A 23,981-nucleotide genomic window follows, 5' to 3' on the forward strand; every position below is an offset into this window, starting at 1 on the left:
TCGAGAAAGAAAAAAAAAAAAAAAGAAAAAAAATCAATTTCTTATTAGAACTTCATCACTGCCAATGAAAAAGCCAAATAGCGGTATAACGAAGATGGAGAAGCGTGACCTTTGTCAGATTAGGTTATTTGTGACGCCCAATCATCCGATAGATCTCAGTCTCTCTCATTAGCTTGAATATCAAATGGCATCTTCCTCCTCATTCTCACCTCTTGCTCCCCTGCCTCTTGGCATCCTGTTGACAGGCTGTTAGTCCTATTTTGATCCAATGCTGTAGGCTATATGCACCCTATATACAGCAGCTAACACATGGGCAGCATCACATGAAAGGCTGCCAGAGGCAGCCATTTTAATCTTCCCTTCTGACACCAGTAGCCATTTTAAAATTCGACTCGTCTTGTTTTACACCGCACACGTAGTAACTCCCCAACTTCTTTGCAAACCCCGAGTGTCCCATATGATTTATGACTTGGGTATGATGAAATACAAACCATCAGTGTGAGCGCATATTTAAAAAAATATGTCCTGGTCTGAAACTCAATTTATCCTGATAGCTTAAGATGGAAAGCCCACCACTTTGACGTGCTGCATCACTGAACACTAGAGGCTATTTGACTCAAGTACAACCAACAACAGGGCTCATTTCTGCCAAGCTACACTACAATCAGGTTGATAGCTTCATTGGGTGATTTTGAAGGATGTGTGTATTTTTGGTCGAAAAGCAGGAGTGGCCATCAAAGCCTGCACAGATCACTCCGGTCTGGAATCAATGTGAAATGAGCTTGGAGGGACCAACCGCAGCGCAAAATGGAGGAAGAGAGGGGAGGGGGGGGGCCACACTCGCGATCGGGGTGCCGATGGAGGTCACAGGATGGCAGAGGTGCTCCGTGGGATAATCACAGGTGAGCGAGGCTTGTGAAGAGAAAGCCATTTCCACCTGTGAGCCCATCTGAGGTTTGGAGTCCTCCACTTTTGAGATGGCTCCAGGACTGACAGTGGCACCAGCCCAACCTGGCACCATTACCACCCCACCAGGCTCCAATATGTAACTGCTTTGGATTCAAATGCTTGCTTTACAAAGCGTGTCTGGTGTGCTGGAACCTATGAAATACTCTCAGAAAGCACAAAGCCCACCGTCTTGGTTGGCTCAATTGCAGCAGGCAAGATCAATCCAGCACAAGAAAGCATTTGAATCCAAAAAAGTATGCATCTGACCCAGGCCAGCCACCAACCCAACCTGACACACATCCTGCCTAAAACCCAGACCCCAGCAGGGGCACGGACACAAGCAACACACAGCACACTCACACGAGAGATGACCCAGGGCTTACAGCATGTCAGAGACATCTTAACACACATCCCACACACAGATGAAACGCAGACACAAGCAGAGGTTGTTTTGTAAACCCGATCCACAGCATAGCTTCATCAGCTCCCTCAAGGGCCACACAAAGCAGTGAGGACCAGGGCCTTTCACACACACCACAGTGTCCTCTGCATGTACTACTGCACACTCCCAGCTCTACCGCCAGCTCCTCAGCTGCTCCAGACCGTTCCTCAAACGCCTCTGATTGGACACAACGTCCGCGATAAGATGCGGTGCACACGCAATGGCGGCTCCACCCGCTGATACATTTCTGAATAAAACCCGAAAAACATATGCTGTAATATCAGGCAATTCAGCAGACGTTGTTGAAACATTTATACACAGCTCGGTTGGGAATAATAAAGGTCTTTTGTGTGTGTGTGTGTGTGTGTGTGCATGCGTGTGCGTGTATATTTATGTGTTGCGATACACGGTGCTCCCCAAGTGGCTAGCAGAGTGTGTGTGTGTGTGTGTGTGTGTGTGTGTGTGTGTGTGTGTGTGTTTTCAATCAATTTCAGATGGGAGAAAGATTTATGACTTACAACCAGCCTGGACCAATCTAGAGGAACGAGGGAATAAATGAGTGTATAAATAAATATGACGCGCTGCAGGCTTTATGGCTGAGATATACGAGCCCCCGGGGCCACCGGGCCCTGGCCCCTCGGACCCCCCTACAGCGCAGAGGTAATAGGGCTGGAGCAGGGGTCAGTGCTGAGCAGCGCAACAGGGGGCGGGGGCGGGGGTTTATCGCACACATCGCCCCCCAAGCACGGTGATGGAGGAAAGAGTGGCCTTCGCCTGTCCACCGAGAGCAGAGCCCCAACTCACACACGCTTACTGTGCACACGTACACTCACACACACGTACACACACACGTACACGCACGCACACGCACGCACACACACGCACACGCACAAACACACATACACTCACACACACGCACAAACACACGTACACTCACACACACACACACACACACACACACACACGTACACTCACACACACACACACACACACACACGCGCACAAGCATCAAACACACGTACACGCACACAAAGAAGCAAGCTCACACGTGTATACATACACGCAAACACACATACAGACACACACACTTCCACACGCACATGCACACGCACATGCATGCAAGCATACACGTGCATGTGCGCACACACCCACACGTACCACAAAAACACACACATACATGGGCACGCACAAGAGCCTGAAATGTATCAAACACACACACACACACACACACACACACACACACACACACACACACAATCGGGATCTGTAGTAGGCGTTGCCCTCAGCCCTTGGCACGGGGCCGGGCCCAGAGCTCTTTGAAGCTCTGTCAGGTACGGCTGTGTACGAGAGCCCCAGGTGAGGGGGCACTAACAGCCTCACCTGCTGCATAACAAAGCCAGCCCGATTCCAGCCCTGGTTAAATATGCATACCTGCCCTCACAGCCAGAGGTATGAACCCCATCTGCACACCAACACAGAACAGAACAAAGACTCCCCTCTCCATCTCACGGTCTGTTATTCTACACCTGACAGTCCACCCACCCCTCCCATTTCTTGTTTTTAGATATCTTCCCCACAAAATTGGTCCAAATGACCCCGATTATTTTCTCCGCATCAGTCCTCCTGTTGACAACCTCCACCCCTCTCTCTCCCTCTCTCCGCCTGCTTCTCCTTCTCCTCCCTCCAGTTCCCTGGGTCAGTCCTGCCCCCCCCCCCAACCCTTCCGCCTGTTACCCTCGTGCCTGATCCCTCTCTCCACTCGCCTCGTCTCGCTTTGTCTTCCGTTCGGCCAGTTCCGTCCATCCCCCACTCCTCCCTCCCTCCCTCCTCGCCCGCCCCCCTTCATCTCTGCGGCCTTCCACCATTCCCCCTCTTCCCTCCTCCCCTCCTCCTCCATCCCTCTCTCCCTTCTCGTGACTTGGAGCGCCCGTGTCCTGCTTAAAGGTTTACCCGGCTTGTACATTGAAGAATGACTGATGATACATATTTCATGCGCGCTATTAAAAATTCAAAGGATCCGTTCTCCCTTCTTTATTCCGAGACTCGGGGAAAAAAAACACGTCTCAATAATGGATGAGAGAAAGGTTTACTAAGAAAAGAGAGACAGAGTGGGGTGATTGAGCTGAGAAGGGGAGCGGGAGAGAGGGGAGGATACAGAAGGGCAGTGAAGCCGTGTGTGTGTATTACAGTGTTGGTTTAGGACGGTAAAGATGTTTTAACCCACCACACCGAGGCATTCTGCCCCAGATGCAGGCTTTGTCCCTGGGTACACACAGCTGGGTGGCTGCTGGAGTGCCCTGCTCTCGTAGTCACGCACTGCAAACTGAGAGGCCTCTTTAAACAGCGCTGCATCCGGGACCTCGCTTATCTGTCCCGTAAAACATGGCCTACTCTTAACCGGGAATTTTTCCTGGGAATTTTCCACAGCTCTGCACTACTATGGTGATGGTAAAGCAGTAGGGTAACCAGAGGGAGGCTGTTTGGAACTTAAACACTGATCCCAGATCAGTAACCTGGTCACCTCCAGGTTGTTGTGCAAAGCACTAGCCACACCTTAGGCTCTGTGACATCACACCAGCACTGACCACCTCTCAAGGTGCTCTGTGACATCACACCAGCACTGACCACCTCTCAAGGTGCTCTGTGACATCACACCAGCACTGACCGTCTCTCAAGGTGTTCTGTGACATCACAGCACTGCCCATCTCTCAAGGTGCTCTGTGACATCACACCAGCACTGACAACTTCTCAAGGTGCTTGGTAACATCACACCAGCACTGACAACCTCTCAAGGTGCTTGGTGACATCACACATTTACATTTTACATTTTAGTCATTTGGCAGACGCTTTTAATCCAAAGCGACTTACAAGTGCATAGCCACACCTTAGGCTCTGTGACATCACACCAGCACTGACCACCTCTCAAGGTGCTCTGTGACATCACACCAGCACTGACCACCTCTCAAGGTGCTCTGTGACATCACACCAGCACTGACCGTCTCTCAAGGTGTTCTGTGACATCACAGCACTGCCCATCTCTCAAGGTGCTCTGTGACATCACACCAGCACTGACAACTTCTCAAGGTGCTTGGTAACATCACATCAGCACTGACAACCTCTCAAGGTGCTTGGTGACATCACACCAGCACTGACAACCTCTCAAGGTGCTTGGTGAGATCACAGCACCGACCAAACACCCGTCAAGGCGCTCGATGATGTCACAGAGCATTGGAGAGAATGCACACAAAAACAAATGGCATGTCTCTCGTAGCAACCTTATCTGCCCATTCAAAGGATTTCACTAAAGGTCAGATGCCCAACCCTGAGAGAGGAGAGCAGTACAGAATGCCAAGGCGCACATACCAACCAGCTTCACTGCTCAGATAGGGGGCATTTAATCCAGACCCCCACTGAGGGTTCAGCCTTAAATAGCCACAGCTTGCATGGCATGACTGCATTCAGTGTACAACGGCTTGGCTAAAGGTGAACCATCTGCGAATCAATCAGATAAACGCCTCGATCTGACAGCTCACGTCATGCGCCACGAGTATCTGATGTCCGTACATCTGCGGTCCAGGCAGCCTAGCCATGCGCTAATATGGATACCTGCATATCTGTGCAAACAGAGGAGATAAGCCCGTATTGGCACAGATCCCTCCTCGTGTAAAACCAGCCAGGGGAGGCTCAGGCTGTGTGACCGAGGGCACACTGCCACCTAGTGTTCGGAAACGGGATTACACTCCGTTCCGCCACAAGGACACGGCTACCTTTAATAAATGACCCGCTGAGGGAGAGCGTGATGGAAGCATAACTACAACCATTAAACAGCATCAATTTCCATTTATAGGCCCAAAACAAGGCCCTGTGCACGCTGATGAATGACATCAGAGTGTGGGTGTCGGGGCACTGCCATTAGCACAGACAGACACAACTGAGCGTGTGCGAAACGCAGAGCGGGCCAGACGCACACATCTGTTTAAACAGCACGCTGAGCGTCAGGGACACAGCCCACGGGGGATGTCCGTCTACAGGGGACAGGGCAGCACAAGTGGGATCATTGAATCTGGCCTTCCAATCCAAATCCAGGCCTGGTTTTTTTTTTTTTTCTCCACACTGATAAGTCCAGGTTTTCTTCACAACAGACTCCTCGGCAAAGGGAGGCTGGAAAAGCAGCGGTAGTCGTCCCTCGAGGACTGTGATTTGGTGATCCCTGTTCTATGTATTCTAGGACTGGAAAACAACTGTCAGAGGGCGGAGGCGGCGAATTACAAATTTAAAGAGGGAACTTTCCGGAAAGGAAAGTGACTCTGAGCCCCCGAGTCCATGCGGAAGGACCCGCTATCTGTCCCCGAGAGTTCCGGAACACAGCGGAACAGCAGGAGGATTGCAGGTTACCGAATGACTTATTTAAACGCTGCTCTAGAGGACAGAGATGCGGCGTAACGTCTCCCAGGCCCCGCACTGGAGACGGGCATGCTTCCTGTCTGTGTGGGAGGAGAGGCAGCTAACAGGCATTAATAGATTAGAGGAACAGAAGGTGATTTTGGAAGAGGGAGGGTATCAGTGTGACCGCTGATTCTGTCACCCCTGCATCGGCCCGTCCTGACGGCAGACCTCGTTAGCGCGCTGCTATCGTTATCCGGCTAATGAGGGTAATCTAAACACAGCCAAGCAGGGCAGAGTCAGGAGGCTGTGTGTGTGTGTGTGTGTGTGTGTGTCTGAGTGCAGGCATGGTGTGTATGTGTAAGGATAGTGTGTGTGTGTGTGTGTGTGTGTGTAAGGATGGTATGTGTGTGTCTGTGTGTGTGTGTGTGTGTCTGTCTGAGTGCAGGCATGGTGTGTGTGTGTGTCTGAGTGCAGGCATGGTGTGTGTGTGTGTGTGTGTGTGTGTGTGTGTGTAAGCATGGTGTGTGTGTATGTGTGTGTGTGTGTGTGTGTGTTAATGTGTATGTGTGTGTTAGTGTGTAAAAACTGTCCTCTCAGCCTAAAGCAGCCCCACTCCTCTCCCGGTGTGTCCCCTGTGAGGCGTGTTTACTCCGGGGCTGTGCTGTTCTGAGGCCAGGCTGTGAGCAGCGGCACACAGTTGGCACCGGCTGGGTTTGATCTGCAGTCACGGACCAGAGGAGCTCAGAGACAGAGAGGACACAGAAACAGCCATCTGTGGAAATAACACGCACAGCTAATTATAATATAAATAAATAAAAATGGGTCTTGAAAGAGGGGAAGAGAGCCAGGAGTCGCATTCAAATGGTAAACAGAGGAGACAGCTCCCCGACACACAGCAGGGTCACCACCACTACCGGCTGCAGCAAAGCTACACACTGACCCTACACACACTCACACGCTCACGCACTCGCACTCACACACACTCACACACAAATACACAAACACACAAACACACACAATGCTTACACATTGACATTCACGTTCACGCTCACACTCACAGCACATACAGTCACACACACACACACACACACACACGATGCTTACACGTTCACACTCACAGCACACACACACACACACACTCACACACTCACACACTCACACACTCACAGTCTGTGTTGAATTTTCACTGAACTGCAGACACAGTTGTGCGGCTTCTATAACTTGTTGTTTTTAAGAATAGGAGAAGACATAAAATTTGGTCTCATTTCCCAAGATCTTTGTCCCATATTAGCTGTTTTTTTTCACACCACCCACTAAACTCCAACACAAGAGGCTGGGTGGAGCAAAGCCAAAGGCACCCCCTCACCCTCTCACCCCCGCATCCTCTCACTCCCTCACCCCTTCACCCCCACACCCCCTCACCACACCACACCTCAATGCTCAATTCTCTGCTCAGACCAGCCACAGAACCAAAAAAACACCAACAGTACTGTGGCAATGCAGAACCATGGCCGGCGTCACCAGGAACAGGTCGCATGCTGAGGCCCGAGTTAACCAAAGTTAATTGCTGGTGTAACTTTGGGTGGGGTATACCCTTCTGTACCAATCGCGTCTTCGATCAAAGGCATACTCCACTTAAGTGGTGTACAGTGATTCCAACTGAAGCTTCGGATTAGATTCTGATTCACACGTCCACAAATCAACCAAGACGCATGGGTGCGCATCACACTTATTTCCAAACAGTAGGCTGAAGCAGTAGGCCAATGCGATATGCTGAAGAAGTAGGCTAAAACAGTAGCAGTAGGATAAAGCAGTAGGCTGAAACAGTAGAATGAAGCAGTAGGCTGAAACAGTACATTACATTACATTATTGGCATTTGGCAGACGCTCTTATCCAGAGCGACGTACAACAAAGTAGAATGAAGCAGGAGGCTGAAACAGTAGAATGAAGCAGGAGGCTGAAACAGTAGAATGAAGCAGGAGGCTGAAACAGTAGAATGAAGCAGGAGGCTGAAACAGTAGAATGAAGCAGGAGGCTGAAACAGTAGAATGAAGCAGGAGGCTGAAACAGTAGAATGAAGCAGGAGGCTGAAACAGTAGAATGAAGCAGGAGGCTGAAACAGTAGAATGAAGCAGGAGGCTGAAACAGTAGAATGAAGCAGACCTACACATCATGTCTCTGAGAAGCTGTTTCAAAGAGCACACACAGGATAAATGAGCTTTAAAAAGCAGAGAGGAAGGAGGCCAATGCTGAGCCTGGCGGTGATGGAGACAGGACTGGGGATGGTGAAGGCGATGGGGATGTTTGAGGCTCAGTCCGCAGAGGGCAGGGGCAGACAGACGGGGGCTCCAAGAAGATGAGACCATCCGAGTGACCCCAAAACCTCCCAAAAAAGAACCTCCCGCACAAAAGCCCCGTTCTGAGCGAGCTTATCCGCCGTGGCGCCAGCAAGGGCCGGCGTTTCAAAGACAACGGGCACCATCCCAAATCACAAGGCCACCAATCACACGCTGCCCTGCCCCCCCGGCCTACAACCCTGCACATTCTGTTAGAGAACATACACCAGCCGCCCAGCGACCTGCCCCGTTATCTCTCCCAAAGCAGACACCCGCGCGCACACGCACGCACGCACGGACGCACGCACGCACGGACGCACGCACGCACAGACGCACGCACGCACAGACGCACGCACGGACGCACGCACGCACGCACAGACGCACGCACACACACACGCAGACACAAACACAGGGCACTGTTTCCCAGACCAAGCAATGTGTTTACACGCTCACTGGCACAGGACACTGAGCAAATTCTCTGTCTGGAGTCCCAAATACACCCCCCCCCCCCCCCCCCCAGCCCCGAAATCTCTCTCATCCCGTACCAGCCTTCCTGTCCCTCTCCCCTTCTCCTCTTCTCCCCCTCTCCCTCCCTCCCTCCCTCCATCCTAAAATCCTCACACAAGGCCAGGTCCCTCTGCAGAACAGCGTCGCTCAATTCCATTTTATCTCCAGCTAAACCGCCGACTGGAAATTGCTTCTCATTTTAAAAGCAATAAAAAGCTTTACTACAGTCTACACTCTTTCAAAACATACACAGTTGTAATATTATAGATGGTCTCTGGAAATGACTTTCACCAGATTGTGTGAAGAGCACAGAAGGAGGAACATGCACTCAGTCAGCACTTCATTAGGTATTTGACTTATTTTTTGGGTTTTCTGCTGCAGTACCCTATCCACTTTTTATGCGCTCTGTGTTCACTGTTGTTATCTGTGTTATATGTGGCCATTTGCATTACTTTCACCTTCCTACCAGCTTTGATTAGTCTGGCCCTTCTCCTCTGACCTCTCTCATTAACAGCGCATTTTTGCCTGCAGAACTGCTGCTCACTGCATGTTTTTTGCATTTCACACCATTCTGTTCAAAATGCAGAGACTGTTGTGCGGTGAAATCACAAGCAATCAGCAGTTTCTGAGGTACGCAAGCCACCCTGTCTGGTACCAACAACCATTCCACAGTCAAAGTCACTTAGATCACATTTCTTCCCAATTCTGACATTTTGTCTGAACCAGCTGACCGTGGCTGCATGCTTTTATCCATTTTGTTTTTCCTGATATCTGTTGTTCCTGGAGGCAGAAAGTTTTGGGTACTTCGTGGTTTCCATTTTGTTTCAGCATGGAGGCCTCTTCACAGCACAGTCCGAGCCACAATGTCCGCTGTGACAGATTCTCTCCTCTGAAGCAGTGTCTTCCACCCCTCTCTGTCGTAAGGGAGCTCTCCCCCCTCCCTGGTGTTTTCCTTCTGTCTGTTCAGCAGCCTGAATTGTCCTTGAACCCTCGTTCAACACACTTTCCACAGAGAGGAAAAGAACACTGGCATCACTTCTAAAACTTCTGAGTAATGTTTTAGCTGCAATCCCTTTTTTTTTTTTCCTAGATATCAGAGCGATATTAGTTTAATGCGCATTAGTAAGAAAACTGCCTTTGAAGGATTTCCAGCTTCTAGGCCTTTCTGGGGCAAAATTCACACAGGGATTTAGATTATGAAAGGGCAATCTGTGAGACGATAAATTGCCTTTTTGTTTTCCGACAGTAGCTGAAAGCACGCAGTTTGCAGTTGCACAAGATTCCCTTAAGGATGATCCAGCAGGATAAATTCATCTGTGAATCTGCAGGCGGAGCTAACGCACTGGGAAATGTTTCGTTACTAGTCCTCGCTGACAGCGTGCCGATTTCACATACTTATCGTAATCAAATGGAGCACAGCTTCAGCGCTCTGTCACAGACTCTTAATCAGACCGCCGCGGATCAAAAGGCCGCCATTCGCACTTTCAGTTATTGTGTGAAGTTTGTGTGTGAAGTCTGCACACCCGAGAGAGTCACTCAACTCCGCTGTCTCCAGAGGCACTCAGATTAAACGGGCCTTCACAGCGTTTACTGCTTAGCCTTTACCGCTTACATTAGTGAGCGCTGACACCAAGTGGCCAACCGCAGGTACTGCAGCGCCGCGTCAGAAGAACTGCATAGTGAGAGGTATTGTCATCATTTCAGCTGCCAGACCACTGCGTTTACAGGTCAGAGAGTAAAGCAGTTCCAGTGTCATGGCTAAAGAAACACATTTCTTTACTTTTCACTGGAAAGGGGAGGTGAAGTTTACCCAAAATATTCCTATTATGAGATGTGAAGATGAGAACGGAATGAGCTCTGTTCTGACAGAGAGAGGGTAGGGGGGGAGGAGACCAGCGGAGGAAGAGGATACAGAGAGAGAGAGAGAGAGAGAGAGAGAGAGAGAGAGAGGTGCGATTCCTATATAGCGGAAGGAGAACGGGAGAGAAAGAGGGCAGGACGCACCTGTGCGAAAACGCTGGCGGTCGGGGCCACTCTGCTGTCCACCACGCTGTAGAAAATGGCGAGCAGGCGGTCCAGGGGGAAGGGTTTGGGCCCTAACAGGTGATTACTGGTCTGAGAGGGAAAGAGAGGAATTAAGTGAGCATGCATTGCCACCCCTCTGAATATATCCGCATGATTCATAATCATACTAACGCTGCAAGTACAACGTTCAACAATTCTCTTCATCACCATTTCTTTAACAATTAGTCCTTGTACATACTGTATACTCACTATTAAATGTTTACATTTCATGAATGATTAAATCAAAGAAGTAAAGGCACGGCAAGACACACAGAGTCAGCCAAAGTTGTGAATACAGTTTACTTGATACAGTCAGTAATCACCTTCTCGTGCTTCTTGAGGAAATTGGTCTTCTTAATCTTCCCATGATGCTGTTGGGCAGAGAGAGCAGAAATGAACGATCGCCGGCCCAGTGATGCTGACGCAGCAAAGAGCGCGACGCATAACCATTTTCCGCCGACGTTCCCAAAGAGTCACAGTTCCACAACACCTGCAGAGTCACGCCTCACTGCTCCGAGTGAGTCACCGACAGACCTCACGCGCGTAGCCTCACCCCGTGACACGGTCGCCAGGCGCGGGGAACGCGTACCGGCGCAGCTCGGTGAAATGACCTTGGCGTGAGGGCGAGGAAGACGAGGCGCACCTTGAGGAAGAAGCGGCGGTCGGTGCGGGCGGGGTTGTAGGACGCCAGGTAGGCGGCGATCAGCAGGTACTTTGAGTAATAAGGCAGCTCCACGTGGTCGTGCACAGAGAAGCCTGGGAAAGAACAGACCGAATCCATTTCACGTGAACAGAATTTTACACCGACGGTCATGCTTAACAGAAGGGCCAAAATGTAGCGTAGTTGTTAAGGTAAATGACTGGGATCAAGGTTGATGGTTCTAATCCCGGTGTAGCCACAATAAGATCCGCACAGCCGTTGGGCCCCTGAGCAAGGCCCTTAACCCTGTATTACTCCAGGGGAGGATTGTCTCCTGCTTAGTCTAATCAACTGTGCGTCGCTCTGGATAAGAGCGTCTGCCAAATGCCAATAATGTAATGTAATGTAATGTAATGTAATGTAATGTAATGTAATGTAAAATGAGCAAAAACCAGGCCTGAACCCACAAAAGCAAGAGAAGAGGGGTACACAGAGAACTCCTGAACCCACCTTCAGTTACATATGATGAGTTCAGGCAGATTCTTCAAAAACAATACAGGGAGGGTTGGATTTTTGAACTGCAATTTCACACTTGCATTACTGTATGTAAAGCACTGATAAGCTTTGATACATGTGCGTAGGCTAAGAGCTTCCTATATTTAGCAGGATATAATGTGCATTCTTGCTTCAAATGCATTGCTTAATTCGGTAATGATGCAACAAGCCTATTTGGAGCCATTTACTTTTGTTTGTGTAATAAAACAGACAATTTATCTCAAAACGGGTCATTAAACTATGTGTGTGGCTTTGTTTCAAAGAAAGGCAAGACAATGCACCATTCTGAATGAATGTTTAAAACAGAATGGGGGACTGAGCCATTCAACATGTAAGTATTTGTTTTTGCATTATGAATGTTCCATTGTTGTTATGCACTGGTGCATTACCAAACGATAAATATTAAATGCTCATGACTGAAATGTAAACTAATGACAAAGAATAATAAATGGTCTATTAAAATTAAACTATAATAGTGCTAGATTTGGGGGAAGTAGTAAATGTCTTAATGGATGACGCATAGAGTATTATCCAACACAGTATCATCAGGTTTGGCTATAAAACTTCCTTGCAGTGTGTTCAGCCATATACAAAATATACAGTCTGATAATATTAAAAATGGCCGATTAAAGCAGATAAAATCCAATGGAGTGCATTAAAGCTGTAGAGAGATGGCTGTCCCTATATGACTGGAGTCCACATGAGCGTGCCAGCGTTTTGAGTAATCTCATGTTTGGGAATAACAGCACAGACACATCCAGGCTATGTCTTCAGCAGTCACATCTCCATCACTCAGTACTCAGAATGAGATCACTAGGGCCTGGCATGAAGAGTTGGGCAAACACATTTTGAGTGGAAAGTGCTGTACGTGTGTGTGGGGGTGCGTTTGCGGTCACTGCAAATATGTCTTTTTCCATTTCTACTCTTCAGCAAAGCAGACATTGCAAAACGGCTTGTATTTGTGTGTACTGATCTCTATGAACACACAAGCAAATGGCTTGTGTTAGTACATGTGTGCTGATCTCCGTGAATACAGCCGTCCAGAAAGCAAATGGCTTATGTTTGTACATGCGTGCTGATCTCTGTGAACACAGCCGCCCAGAAAGCAAAAGGCTTGTGTTGCTGTGTGTGTACTGATCTCTGTGAATACACAGTCCAGAAAGCAAATTGCTGGAGTATGTGTGTGTGTGTCTGTGTGTGTCCTGATCTCTGCAAATACACACAGTCCAGAAAGCAAACTGCTTGAGTTTGTGTGTGTGTTTGTGTGTGTGTGTGTGTGTGTGTACTGATCTCTGTGAACACAGCAGCTCAGAAATCAAGCCGATCAGTGAGCTCAGCGCTTCAGCAGGCCCTGCCCGTGTGCCCGCCCCGTTCAAACAGGGGCGCAAGTCCCAAATCCCTCCCCGTACCTTTCAGATCTGCCACCTCCCTCTCCTCTGACTGCGCCTCCTCCCACTGCACACTGCAGGAGAGACACAGGGGAGAGACACACAGGAGAGACACACAGGAGAGAGACACACAGGGGAGACACAGGAGAGAGAGACACACAGGGGAGACACAGGAGCGAGACACACAGGGGAGACACAGGAGCGAGACACACAGGGAAGACACAGGAGCGAGACACACAGGGGAGACACAGGAGAGAGACACACAGGGGAGACACAGGAGAGAGACACACAGGGGAGACACAGGAGAGAGACACACAGGGGAGACACAGGAGAGAGACACACAGGGGAGACACAGGAGAGAGACACACAGGGGAGACACAGGAGCGAGACACACAGGGGAGACACAGGGGAGACACAGGAGAGAGAAACACAGGAGAGAGACACACAGGAGAGAGACACACAGAGGGGGGACACAGGAGAGACACACAGGAGAGAGACACACAGGGGAGACACACAGGAGAGACACAGGAGAGAGACACACAGGGGAGACACACAGGAGAGAGACACAGGAGAGAGACACACAGGGGAGAGACACAGAAGGGAGACACACAGGGGAGACACACAGGGGAGACACACAGGGGAGACACACAGGGGAGACACACAGGGGAGACACACAGGAGACAGACACACAGGAGAGAGACACACAGGAGAGAGACACACAGGAGAGAGACACACAGGAGAGAGACACACAGGAGAGTCACTTCAACATTTCTGGTGAATTCTGGGGAAAATACTGATCAGTACAACATGAAATCCCTCATTTTTATTCTATGAAATTCACATCACCATCATGCTGGGGGGTTATTTGGCCTGTTCAGTAATACTAAGGGGTATTAACCCCATATGCGCCCATAAATGACACCCCTGCCCAACATAACCCGTTAGCAATATGAAATGGCATAAAATATGCACCCTGGAACCACACTACCAACTCCTTTTTGTTATCATTTTAAGTCATAGAAATTTTAGTTAGAAACACATCACACACACACTACACACAAACACAAACACACCTGCACACGTCTCTCAGGTATACCGTCTGCATGGCTTTCTTCAGGTGCGGCTCAATGTTGCGCCACAGCTTGTGAGAGTCTTTTTCTTTAGCTGAGAGTGGAAAGGAAACAGGGAAAATTCAGTTACAGTCAAGCTATAAAAAGCCTGTGACCAAACTACTGTGAGACTACCAAACTACGAGGCATCAAAGCCCAGGGGAAGCATAAGTTGTCTTGGCCCTGGAAGAACACAGTTTACGAAGAAATCTGATTGCTGAGATTACTAGTTATTTCTGTTGGGTGAAATTCAGCTTCTTCTCCCTAGAGTAGATGAGTAGGTGGGAGTTACACGCAGCACTGATTAGCATTTTGTACAGGGGAAAAAATTCAAAAATTCCTCTTCTTAACTAACAATAGCTCAACCCTGCCAGCAGTGAAAACAACCCTTTAAATGGAGCCGGAAAATGTAAGGCATTACGACATTAAGGCAAGAGAAATACTCCAGCACCTTCATATTTTAAAATTTGCCATTCACCATAAGATTACCTAAGATTACCTTGTCTAACGCATGCTAGATATATGATGCATGTTTTTAATAATATTGTACGCAAGCACTTCTAGAAAGCAACCGCAATGTTACTTGGCTCCAAATTCTCCAAACTATCACTTATTAAAGTCTCGCCAATCACAGGTGAAATCTATTTTGTGATCACAAACACACTGTCTTTGTATGCTGCGCTTATTAATTAAGGTTGAAAGTTTGGAGCCAACAGTGTGCAGTGACCAGAGCAGCAAGAAAGATGAATTTAATTAAAATAGCTTTTGGCTTTAGTGTTCAGAAATTGAAGCATGTATTTACAGCAGAAGGTGAATTACTGTCTTCTTACAATTCATTTTAATGCAGTACAGGGTTCTAGTACTACAAATAAAAGATAACTGGTATAGTATGCGTTTGGTACAAATATACAGATATACACGTGTATTCCAGTAAAGCAGTACATAGCTGGACTATCAAACTGGTTAGGGCCCCTAGATTGGGCTGCATCTGGATATATGCACCCTGCGGTTTCACAAAAAGGACAAATTTCAGGCTAATTAAGGCACGGACTCCAATACTTATAAATAACCGAGGACCAAGCAGAAATCATTTATCCATGACTCAATTTTGCAAAGTCATTCTAAAACAGTTATTGTCTTTTGTAAATACATAACATACAATACATTTTCAATAGCTAGGATTCTGCTTAGTTTTACCTTCTCCAGCTTCCAGGGGCTCACAGAACTTCTGGAAATTCAGTGCAGCCTGTTTTTGTGAAAGAAAAGTTTCAAGTACAAATAAATATAAAGCATCCGTACAAGTATTGACCAAAAAGAGAAAAGGACACTTCTGCTAAGGGGAGCAATGGCACTGGTCATCTGACATCTGACAGTGATCTCCCCTGGTCACAGCTAACAGCTCATCATGAACTGAACTGAGCGGTGTGTGACTGTGCCTGAGTGTCATCTGCCTAACGACAGGAATCCAAACACAACCAAGCAGTGCAGAGACTGCAGGCTGTGTGTGTGTGTGTGTGTGTGTGTGTGTGTGTGTGTGTGTGTGTGTGTGTGTGCATGTGAGATTGGGACTTATGGATACTGTATGTCTGTTTTACCAAAAATATATATAACGTGTTTAAACATAATGATATCTTTTAACAGAGTAATGCTAAATATTATTACAGTGGAAACAATACAAATAATTACAATGAACTCACATTTTTCTGAATATCAGGAATTACAATTTAGTTATCCACAAGTAGGGTTACTTTACGTTTACAAAGAACTGATCACTCCTTAACTTCGAAGTACGACTTTTTTTAATCAAAAGAGATGCTTCTCAGACACTTGCCCTTTAAACAAAACGATCTAAATATTTTATTGCAAAATGATTTCATGTGTAACAATTACATTTAGCCACGTTTAAACATTCATGACATTAAGTAATTGCTAGGAATTATACGTGCACCCGCGTGCCCAACCGAAGCGTGAGTGCGGGAGTGTGCTCGTGTTTGAGAATAAAAGCACTGATGTTCGCACGCAGAATGAGATCACTGGGGCCCTGTGTGAGCAGAGGGAGACAGGCGAACACATTTTGAGGGAGGAAGAGCGGTTCAGTCGACGTTCTCCAATAAATCAAAAACAAGCCTTCGTTCCCATGCCTATACCTTCCCCCGCTCATTTACATAATACCATTGTGCCGCTGTTCAAATATTAAGCTTGCACTGTAAGCTATAAACAGAACGCAAAATGGCAACCGCCGTCACCTTTTTTAGTAAACTGAGCGGTATAATTCGTCTTTTGATAGAGATTCATTAAAAAGGGGATATAGCGAAGCCAGCAGCGGCTCATTGTAACAGCTCACTGAAGGAGCCTGGTGAGGACTGGCAGGAGTCACTGCTTCAGAAGCAAGGAGCTGTGCATTAGCATGCGCAAAGCAAGATTTCTGCTGCAATCTCTTCGCTGTGGGGATTTTTAATGGTCCAGTGTTTTAACAAATCATAAGGAATGATGCAACTCTGAGCAGAGCATTTCCATATTTCCACAGTGGTAACTACAGCTTGATGGACGCAGAAGGTCACATACCCCCAGGCAGCAGAGAGAGAGTATTTAACCAGTAAAATCACACAAATTCTTCCAGCTCCCCGCAACAATACAATAGGTTAGAAATCAAATGCGAGGTGTGAAAGGGCTGAGAGTAAGAATGTGTGTGCTTGTGTGGAGCTTTCACAAGAGCTCTCTAAACTCTGTATACTAAGATGAAGACTGAAGCTTCCCCCTATCGACAAAATCCAGGAATAAATGCTTTGTAAAGCCAACTGAGCCTTAACACAAAGCATACCGCAATGCATACCAGTCAGAACAACATACTGCAAGCCAAAAAACACAACCAGAAAAGAACTGCAAGTATTTCTACACACATATTTGTACGGTTATGTTTGTTAAATACGTCTGTTGGTTCTAGCTTCGCTAATGGCCTGTTGAAGTTCTGTCGGGAGGTACTTCATCTGGGACTGGTAGTACCTGGGTTCTCTGTGGGTGTTGTCCTGTCGTTACGGCTGAAGAAGGTGAGTGTATGGGTGCGTGTGTGTGTTGTGCCCATGGCTGTATTCGGTTGCTGCAATTCTGACCAGGTGTCTGAGTTCCCGAAGGTCTCTGCACACAGAGAAGAAGACGCCCAGGAGGATGTTGATGTAGGAGGAGTAGAGCTCGGGTGAATAGGAGGGGTGAGTGTCCCGCGCCAGGATCTGCTGCAGCTCCACTGAACCAACAAACACACACAAACACACACAATGTCAACGCAGGGAAACATACACACAGCACAGAAACGCACAGAAACAGAGACCTACAGCAACAAGCAGAGACATTTCACTAGTCGCAGAGTGAAATATACAGCAACTCAAGAGGCAAACACAGGCAAATTGAAACGAGAACAGACAGCAACGTAAAGATAAATGAGGCATGCACAGCCCTACAGCTATACAGCTATAGTATAAAACAATACAGAGACTTACATAAACAGACATACACAGGCTTACTGAGGCATACAAAAACAGACATACAGAGATATACAGGAACAGACATACACAGATACACAGAAACAGACATACAAACATATACCAAAACAAACACAGAGATATACAGGAACAGACATACGCAGATATATAGAAACTGAATACAGACATATACAGAAACAAACATACAGACATATACAGAAACAGACATACACAGGCTGAAACAGTTTGAGACAAACTGCTATAGTGTGCACCATAATTATTCACACTATTGACAAGGATGAGCAAAGGAGGCTGTATGAATTAAACAATACAGGTATCATGATGATAAACAATGGGAAATTATATTATTTGATGCTAATACAATTGCCCAGAGACAAAGATTATTTTAAATATGTTGATAATTTTCCACAAAAAAGCCAGGTCACAATCGCCCACACCCATGTTTTCAGCATTTTGTGTATAACACTACAAAGCAGCTTACTGTTCTGTGTTTTATGAGACTGCTGAACTTTTGGGGGTTTTCCAAACATTACTCAACACAGAATAATTCAAGATTCAGACCCATGTTATCATAAAATATTCTATAGAGGAAACCCCCCTCCAATATGTCCAATCATGGCGCATGAATTATTGCAAATTATTATATTTCTTGTTAAACAAAATATTTTTCTATGAGCAATTGTATTAGTATAAGAAATGTTGCTTTTGCACCATACAACATAATATAATTAGATGCACCGTTAATTATAAACAGTCTTCCCTGCTCATCTCAATCAGGGTGTGAATAATTCTAGAGAGCTCTCTATCACAACATGCAGAGCAACAGGCTCCTGCAGTAACTGCTTATTAACTGCTAATTTTACACACCTCCATGCTGCCAAGTTACTTTTTTATGACACCATAATCACTAGGGGCACAAAACCACTGTCTATGCACCTACTTCTGTGTATCATATTTTTGTAAAAAAGAACATATCCTGTTGATAGTAATAACATTTTAAGTTTCAGAAAATAATTTCAGATTGCAGGTTTTAGAAAGTGTTTGTTCTGTTCTGGTATTAGTGCCTTTCTTGAAAATAAAATAAAATAATTTTCAAAGAAAGGAGTGAACTAGATAGTGAAAATTTAAAAGTTTAGGTTGAGCATTACGATTACAAGGTCATCTCAGAACAGCAAAGTAACATCGGCGCATCAGAACACCGTTCACCTCAGGGAAAAAATAAATTAAAGAAGCATGGCCATAAAATTGTACTGTATGTCATGTACAACTGCAGTCAAAGCCACGGAGGCAACAAGTTAGCGCCGTCCGTGCGCTGCCAGACAACGGGGAGCGTGTGGGCTGAAGCCACCTTCGCCAAAAATCAATAAACTCGATTCAGCAATAAAGACGCGCATGCCTAAACGACTGTGCTTGTCGGAGTGAGCTACGAGCGCTACGTGCCTCCGCGAGCCAACGCGGCCCACACGCGCTAGCTGCTCCCTCCCGCTAGCGGCTCCCTCTCGCTAGCGCCTCGCCGCCACCCTCCGCTGCTTTTATGCTTCGTAATTACTTTCCCTTTACTGCTGAGCTTTCGTTTTATCACCTCTTTTACTCGTGTTATTTCGGCTGCTCACTACGCGTCTGTTTTACGTTGTGTTTATTTTGCGTTTATTTTTTAATTGTTGCCTTTTATCTAGAAGATTGAAAAGCGCTGTGTACAAGTCCATTATTATAATTCTTATTATTATTACAATTAAATGACCATTTCAGGGGTTGAGCTAAAACAGCGGAGAGCATATTTTTTGACATTGTTTCTATGTGAGGAGCACACAGAGGGGCTTCTGCTCTGACACCAGGGTAGGTTCACTGAGAGCAGGCTGGGTCAGGCCTGCTGTATGGGACAGGGGAGACGGTTCCCTGGTCTCTTACCTTTGCTGTAATTGGGGAAGTGCAGCAGGAGTGGCTCGTAGCAGCCGGTGTTGGGCCGGAACTTATCCCACACAATCTCACTGAGCAGGATCACCGTCAGGTTGTCTTCAACCTGTGATGTCAGAGAGAGTGACTCACACCCAAGGGTGCCAAACACACTGGTCACATGACCCCTTCAACTCCGGGCCTGGTGGAACGGCCCTGTTCTTGCTTTTCGGTTTCTACCTACATATGAATCCATAAAGCAGGTCAACCAGTGGGCCACGAATCTCTTGAGCCACATGAATCCAGTGCGGCAGCAACGAAGTGCGTCAATCGGGGCTATGAAATATAGATCACTGCAGGCAGAATTTAATCTGAGAGATGCACCAGCCCAATGCGCAGAGCTTACGGTCTGGAGCGGGGCGGGAACTTTTGCCAAAAACAGCCGAGGTGCTCTGGGCGCGAGCGGACTCTCCCCGCGCCGCGGTGGAACGCGGGACGGCGGCGGAATTTCAATGCGGGAGAGAGAGCATTAAAAATACATCACAGGGAGCGCGGCGGGGAGCGCGGCGGGGAGCGCGGCGGGGAGCGGGCTGACGGAGGAGCGGAATCGCACAGGCGGTTTGTCAGGTCCTCACCACGTTTCCCCCCAACACAGCCCATCCAGCCCCACAGCAACCCCCCCCAGCAACAACTGTCTGACACAAATTTCCACCAGAATAATAATGATGAATATTCACGCACACACACAGACAAAGCACACACACACACACACATATTCTAGGAAGTACTGAAAAGAATTGACTTCGTATTTCCTAACCCCTCACAACATTAAAAACACACAGTGCTGTAGCATGAAATTCAACCGTGGATCTAACCATTAAAACTGTGCAGGTCTCATATTTTGACTCGGTTCTGGATAGTAGAGGGTACACTGCACTCTGAGCAGAGCACTGAAAATAGGACTCATTTGGATTTCAGCAGTCTCTTTGAGAATACCTTCGCAAACGCATGAAATAATGAGACATGACACAAACATGTATCAACTGGAAAGAGAGGGCCGGTGGCCGCCTTTAGGACTGGCCTGCGGACAGTGCTCCTTGGGGGAGCAGGCCCCCCCAGCCTGGCCATTATCAGTCTCTCACCAGCTCCTGCAGCCGCAGAAATCCAGGCAGGAGGTTAGCGTCCATATCCCTCAGAAGCTCCGCCTTGTCAAGTACCTGTCAACACACACATACACACACGCATACGCACACGCATACGCACATACACACGCACACACACACACGCACATGCACACGCACACACATTACATTACATTACATGGCATTTAGCAGACGCTCTTATCCAGAGCGACGTACAGTGAAGTGCAAATCAAACACAAGTATGAGTGCTAAGAGGACCTGAGAGGACGGTACAGTTCCGAGTCCTAGTGTAAACACAGATAATCAGAACCCTTGAAGAGTACAATCAACTTTCAAACTAGCATACCACAGTTGGCAGCTAGAATACCTTGAATACAACAGCCAATAAAAAACAACAATATCTATACAATCTATACATAAGTGCCATTACAGTCTAAGGCTAATCATGGTGGTGAGTTAGGGAGGGAAAGGTGTAGCCTGAAGAGATGAGTCTTCAGTCTGCGTTTGAAAGAGGTCAGAGACTCTGCCGTTCTGACATCCACAGGGAGGTCATTCCACCACCGTGGGACCAGGACAGACAGCAGTCGTGAGCGTGAAGTGCAGGTGTGGCGAGGGGGAGGCGCCAGATGGCATGAAGTGGCAGAACGGAGGGGTCTTGTTGGTGTATAGGTCTTGATAAGTGATTGAATATATACAGGGGCTGATCCCTTAACTGCCTGGTATGCGAGCACCAAAGTTTTAAATTTGATGCGAGCCATAACAGGCAGCCAGTGGAGGTTGCTGAGCAGGGGGGTGACATGTGAATGTCTGGGAACATTGAATACCAGACGGGCTGCAGCATTCTGGATCAGTTGTAGACACACACACACACAAACGCAGATGCACAGACATACACACACGTACAATGTGCGAAGCGCCCAATTTAATTCCAAAGCAAGGCTTTGCACAATTATTCATTAAAGAACAGATTAAGCACCGACACTCAGACCAATACAGCCACGCATGAGCAAAACTGCTTTCTATGGCACGGTACTTAACTTCATATCCGTTTCTGAGAGTGGGCACATTGGCTTAAATGCTTAAAGTGATACTGTATACATTTGAAAACGGGAAGCCGCACAAGATGAAAGCGTCATCTAATGTAATACCAATACCAATCAGGAAGCTGGCCGGACGAAAGGCTTTCAAGCTCAAGGCAATCGACTGAGAGAGTGGTGCTCTCTTTAAGTCCAGACAGTTTCAGCGGATTTTCAACTTTGCAAATCACATTAATAAATGTGAGCTCAAAAAAAAAAATCAAGGCCACTGCAGATATTCAGCAAGGGGAAACAGAGGTTTCATGATGACACCACCAGGTGGAGCCACAGTGCCCTATGCGTTCAATCACGTTCTTGTATGAACCAATCAAAAGTTTTTGTTCTCAAAAAAAAAAAAACTACTGTGATTGGCTCCCGCAGACCTTATTCAATGAAGAGCTTGATGCTGATTAGTTGAATGGCAAACAGACCTACATGAACACATGAAAATGTGAAGCCCTTACTGGCAGGGCGGGGGGCACTTGGGTTGGGTTGGAAAACACTGGGCTAACGGATGCAATGGCAAGGCCAGGAGGATGGAGGGATACTCACAATGTAGCGAGTTTGGGTGGCAGGAAACTGGCCACAGAGCTGCCGGTAGATCCGGACGAAGTCGGAGAGGGAGGGGTTCCGGGGCAGGGAGTCTGTGGAGGAGGAGCCAAAGAAAGCCAGCAGCACCTGTTCAAACAGAATCCCCGCGGAAACGCACTCCACACAGCTCACTACGGCATGGGGCAGCTATGGAGAGGGGGCAACAACGGGTAGCAGGGTGAGAAGAGTTATACAGTCATGGGATGGTGGTGTGTGAAACAAAATTTGAAGTCAGATTAACTCTTAGCCGTTTACTTTTCTAGCTAATTAATAAAGGTTTCAGAAGACAATTTGGTAGGTCCAAAGCTTTCAATGACCAGACTAAATCCAGTGACATTGTATAATCGTTCTGACCAATAGCAGGAATCATTAACAACAAAGTCATGGAATTTGAAACCCAAATGCACTTCTCTCACCTCCAGTTCTCTCAATAACCCTTGTGTCACATGACTCTTTCCTGTTGCCCGGTGACCATAGATGAATATAGAGGGGTAGCAATATTGTTCTGGCTGTGGAGGGAGATGGGGGGTCAAAGACAATTAATCTTGCGGGTAGGATATTGTATCAAACCTTACATGATTCATAAGCAGGTAATGTTTGCAGCATCAAAACCTTCAAAGTAATTTCTTACATTTATTTCACCAAAGTAACCATGACACACTTATCAGTAACTAACTTTCTACACATCTTTATAAAGAGCTGATTCTATTCACAACCAATTAATATAAAGTTGCTGCACCTGACAATCAATATAGGGACACACAAACTGAGAGCACAATAATGACCGCCGGCGAAGCCCGATTTATGGCCCAACGAACTTGTCACCCTCACCTCTCCCATAAGCGCGAGCAGAGTGCCAATTTGAGTCTCTCTGCAGGGTAGCTTCTCCATCAAAAGTTGCACCCTATCTTCATCGTATCCCGGGTGATGAAGTGGGACAGACATCCTCCCCTCAGATCTGTGCGGATGCACACACGCGTTTAGTTAATCTCTAATTTTAAACTAAAACGCACACAAATGGCCCAGTTATCAGAACATGCCAAAATGTACTCGCAAAATAGTGTACTGACGTTTGAAAAAAAGTAATAGCTAACAAGTTAGCTAGCAAACGCGTATCGCTACAAAATAATAGGTGATTTTAATGTTGCTCTAGTCTAGCGTACCAGCTTGCTAAACTCGCACATTTTAGCGCTAATCAAGTATCATCACTTGTATTCCGAACTATGAGTAACTTTGTTAGTTAAACTTCAGTGGGTTATAGAAGAACCGGAAATATAATATACTGCGTTGTGGGACAATGTGCTGCAAATAACATTTGTATTGTCATTACCGTTATAGTAAAAAAATACATTTCCTACCCACTTCTGAGTAGTTTTATGAAAGTAACTTACCACATTCGCTGCACA

General features: G+C 47.1%; 1 protein-coding gene across 2 annotated transcripts in view; it reads right to left on the minus strand.

Moving 5' to 3' along the window:
• The window catches only part of orc5 (origin recognition complex, subunit 5), a 42,857-nt gene extending 19,293 nt beyond the window's left edge, over positions 1–23,564 (minus strand). Inside the window, exons 1-12 of one of the 2 annotated variants that reach the window (XM_061252260.1) lie at positions 23,407–23,564; positions 22,992–23,084; positions 22,537–22,722; positions 20,909–20,983; positions 19,782–19,893; positions 17,487–17,617; positions 15,574–15,622; positions 14,341–14,431; positions 13,289–13,341; positions 11,328–11,440; positions 11,008–11,055; positions 10,625–10,735 (exon numbers count right to left, since the gene is read on the minus strand). In XM_061252260.1, the coding sequence (XP_061108244.1) occupies positions 10,625–10,735; positions 11,008–11,055; positions 11,328–11,440; positions 13,289–13,341; positions 14,341–14,431; positions 15,574–15,622; positions 17,487–17,617; positions 19,782–19,893; positions 20,909–20,983; positions 22,537–22,722; positions 22,992–23,084; positions 23,407–23,520 (1,176 nt within the window). In that variant the 5' untranslated portion in view covers positions 23,521–23,564. Of the gene's footprint in view, positions 1–10,624; positions 10,736–11,007; positions 11,056–11,273; positions 11,441–13,288; positions 13,342–14,340; positions 14,432–15,573; positions 15,623–17,486; positions 17,618–19,781; positions 19,894–20,908; positions 20,984–22,536; positions 22,723–22,991; positions 23,085–23,406 lie in introns of both variants that reach the window. The other variant, XM_061252259.1, reaches the window with a different exon arrangement.
• Positions 23,565–23,981: the final 417 nt, after the last annotated feature.

Source organism: Conger conger, chromosome 8 (genome assembly GCF_963514075.1).
Source record: "Conger conger chromosome 8, fConCon1.1, whole genome shotgun sequence".
NCBI lineage: Eukaryota > Metazoa > Chordata > Actinopteri > Anguilliformes > Congridae > Conger > Conger conger.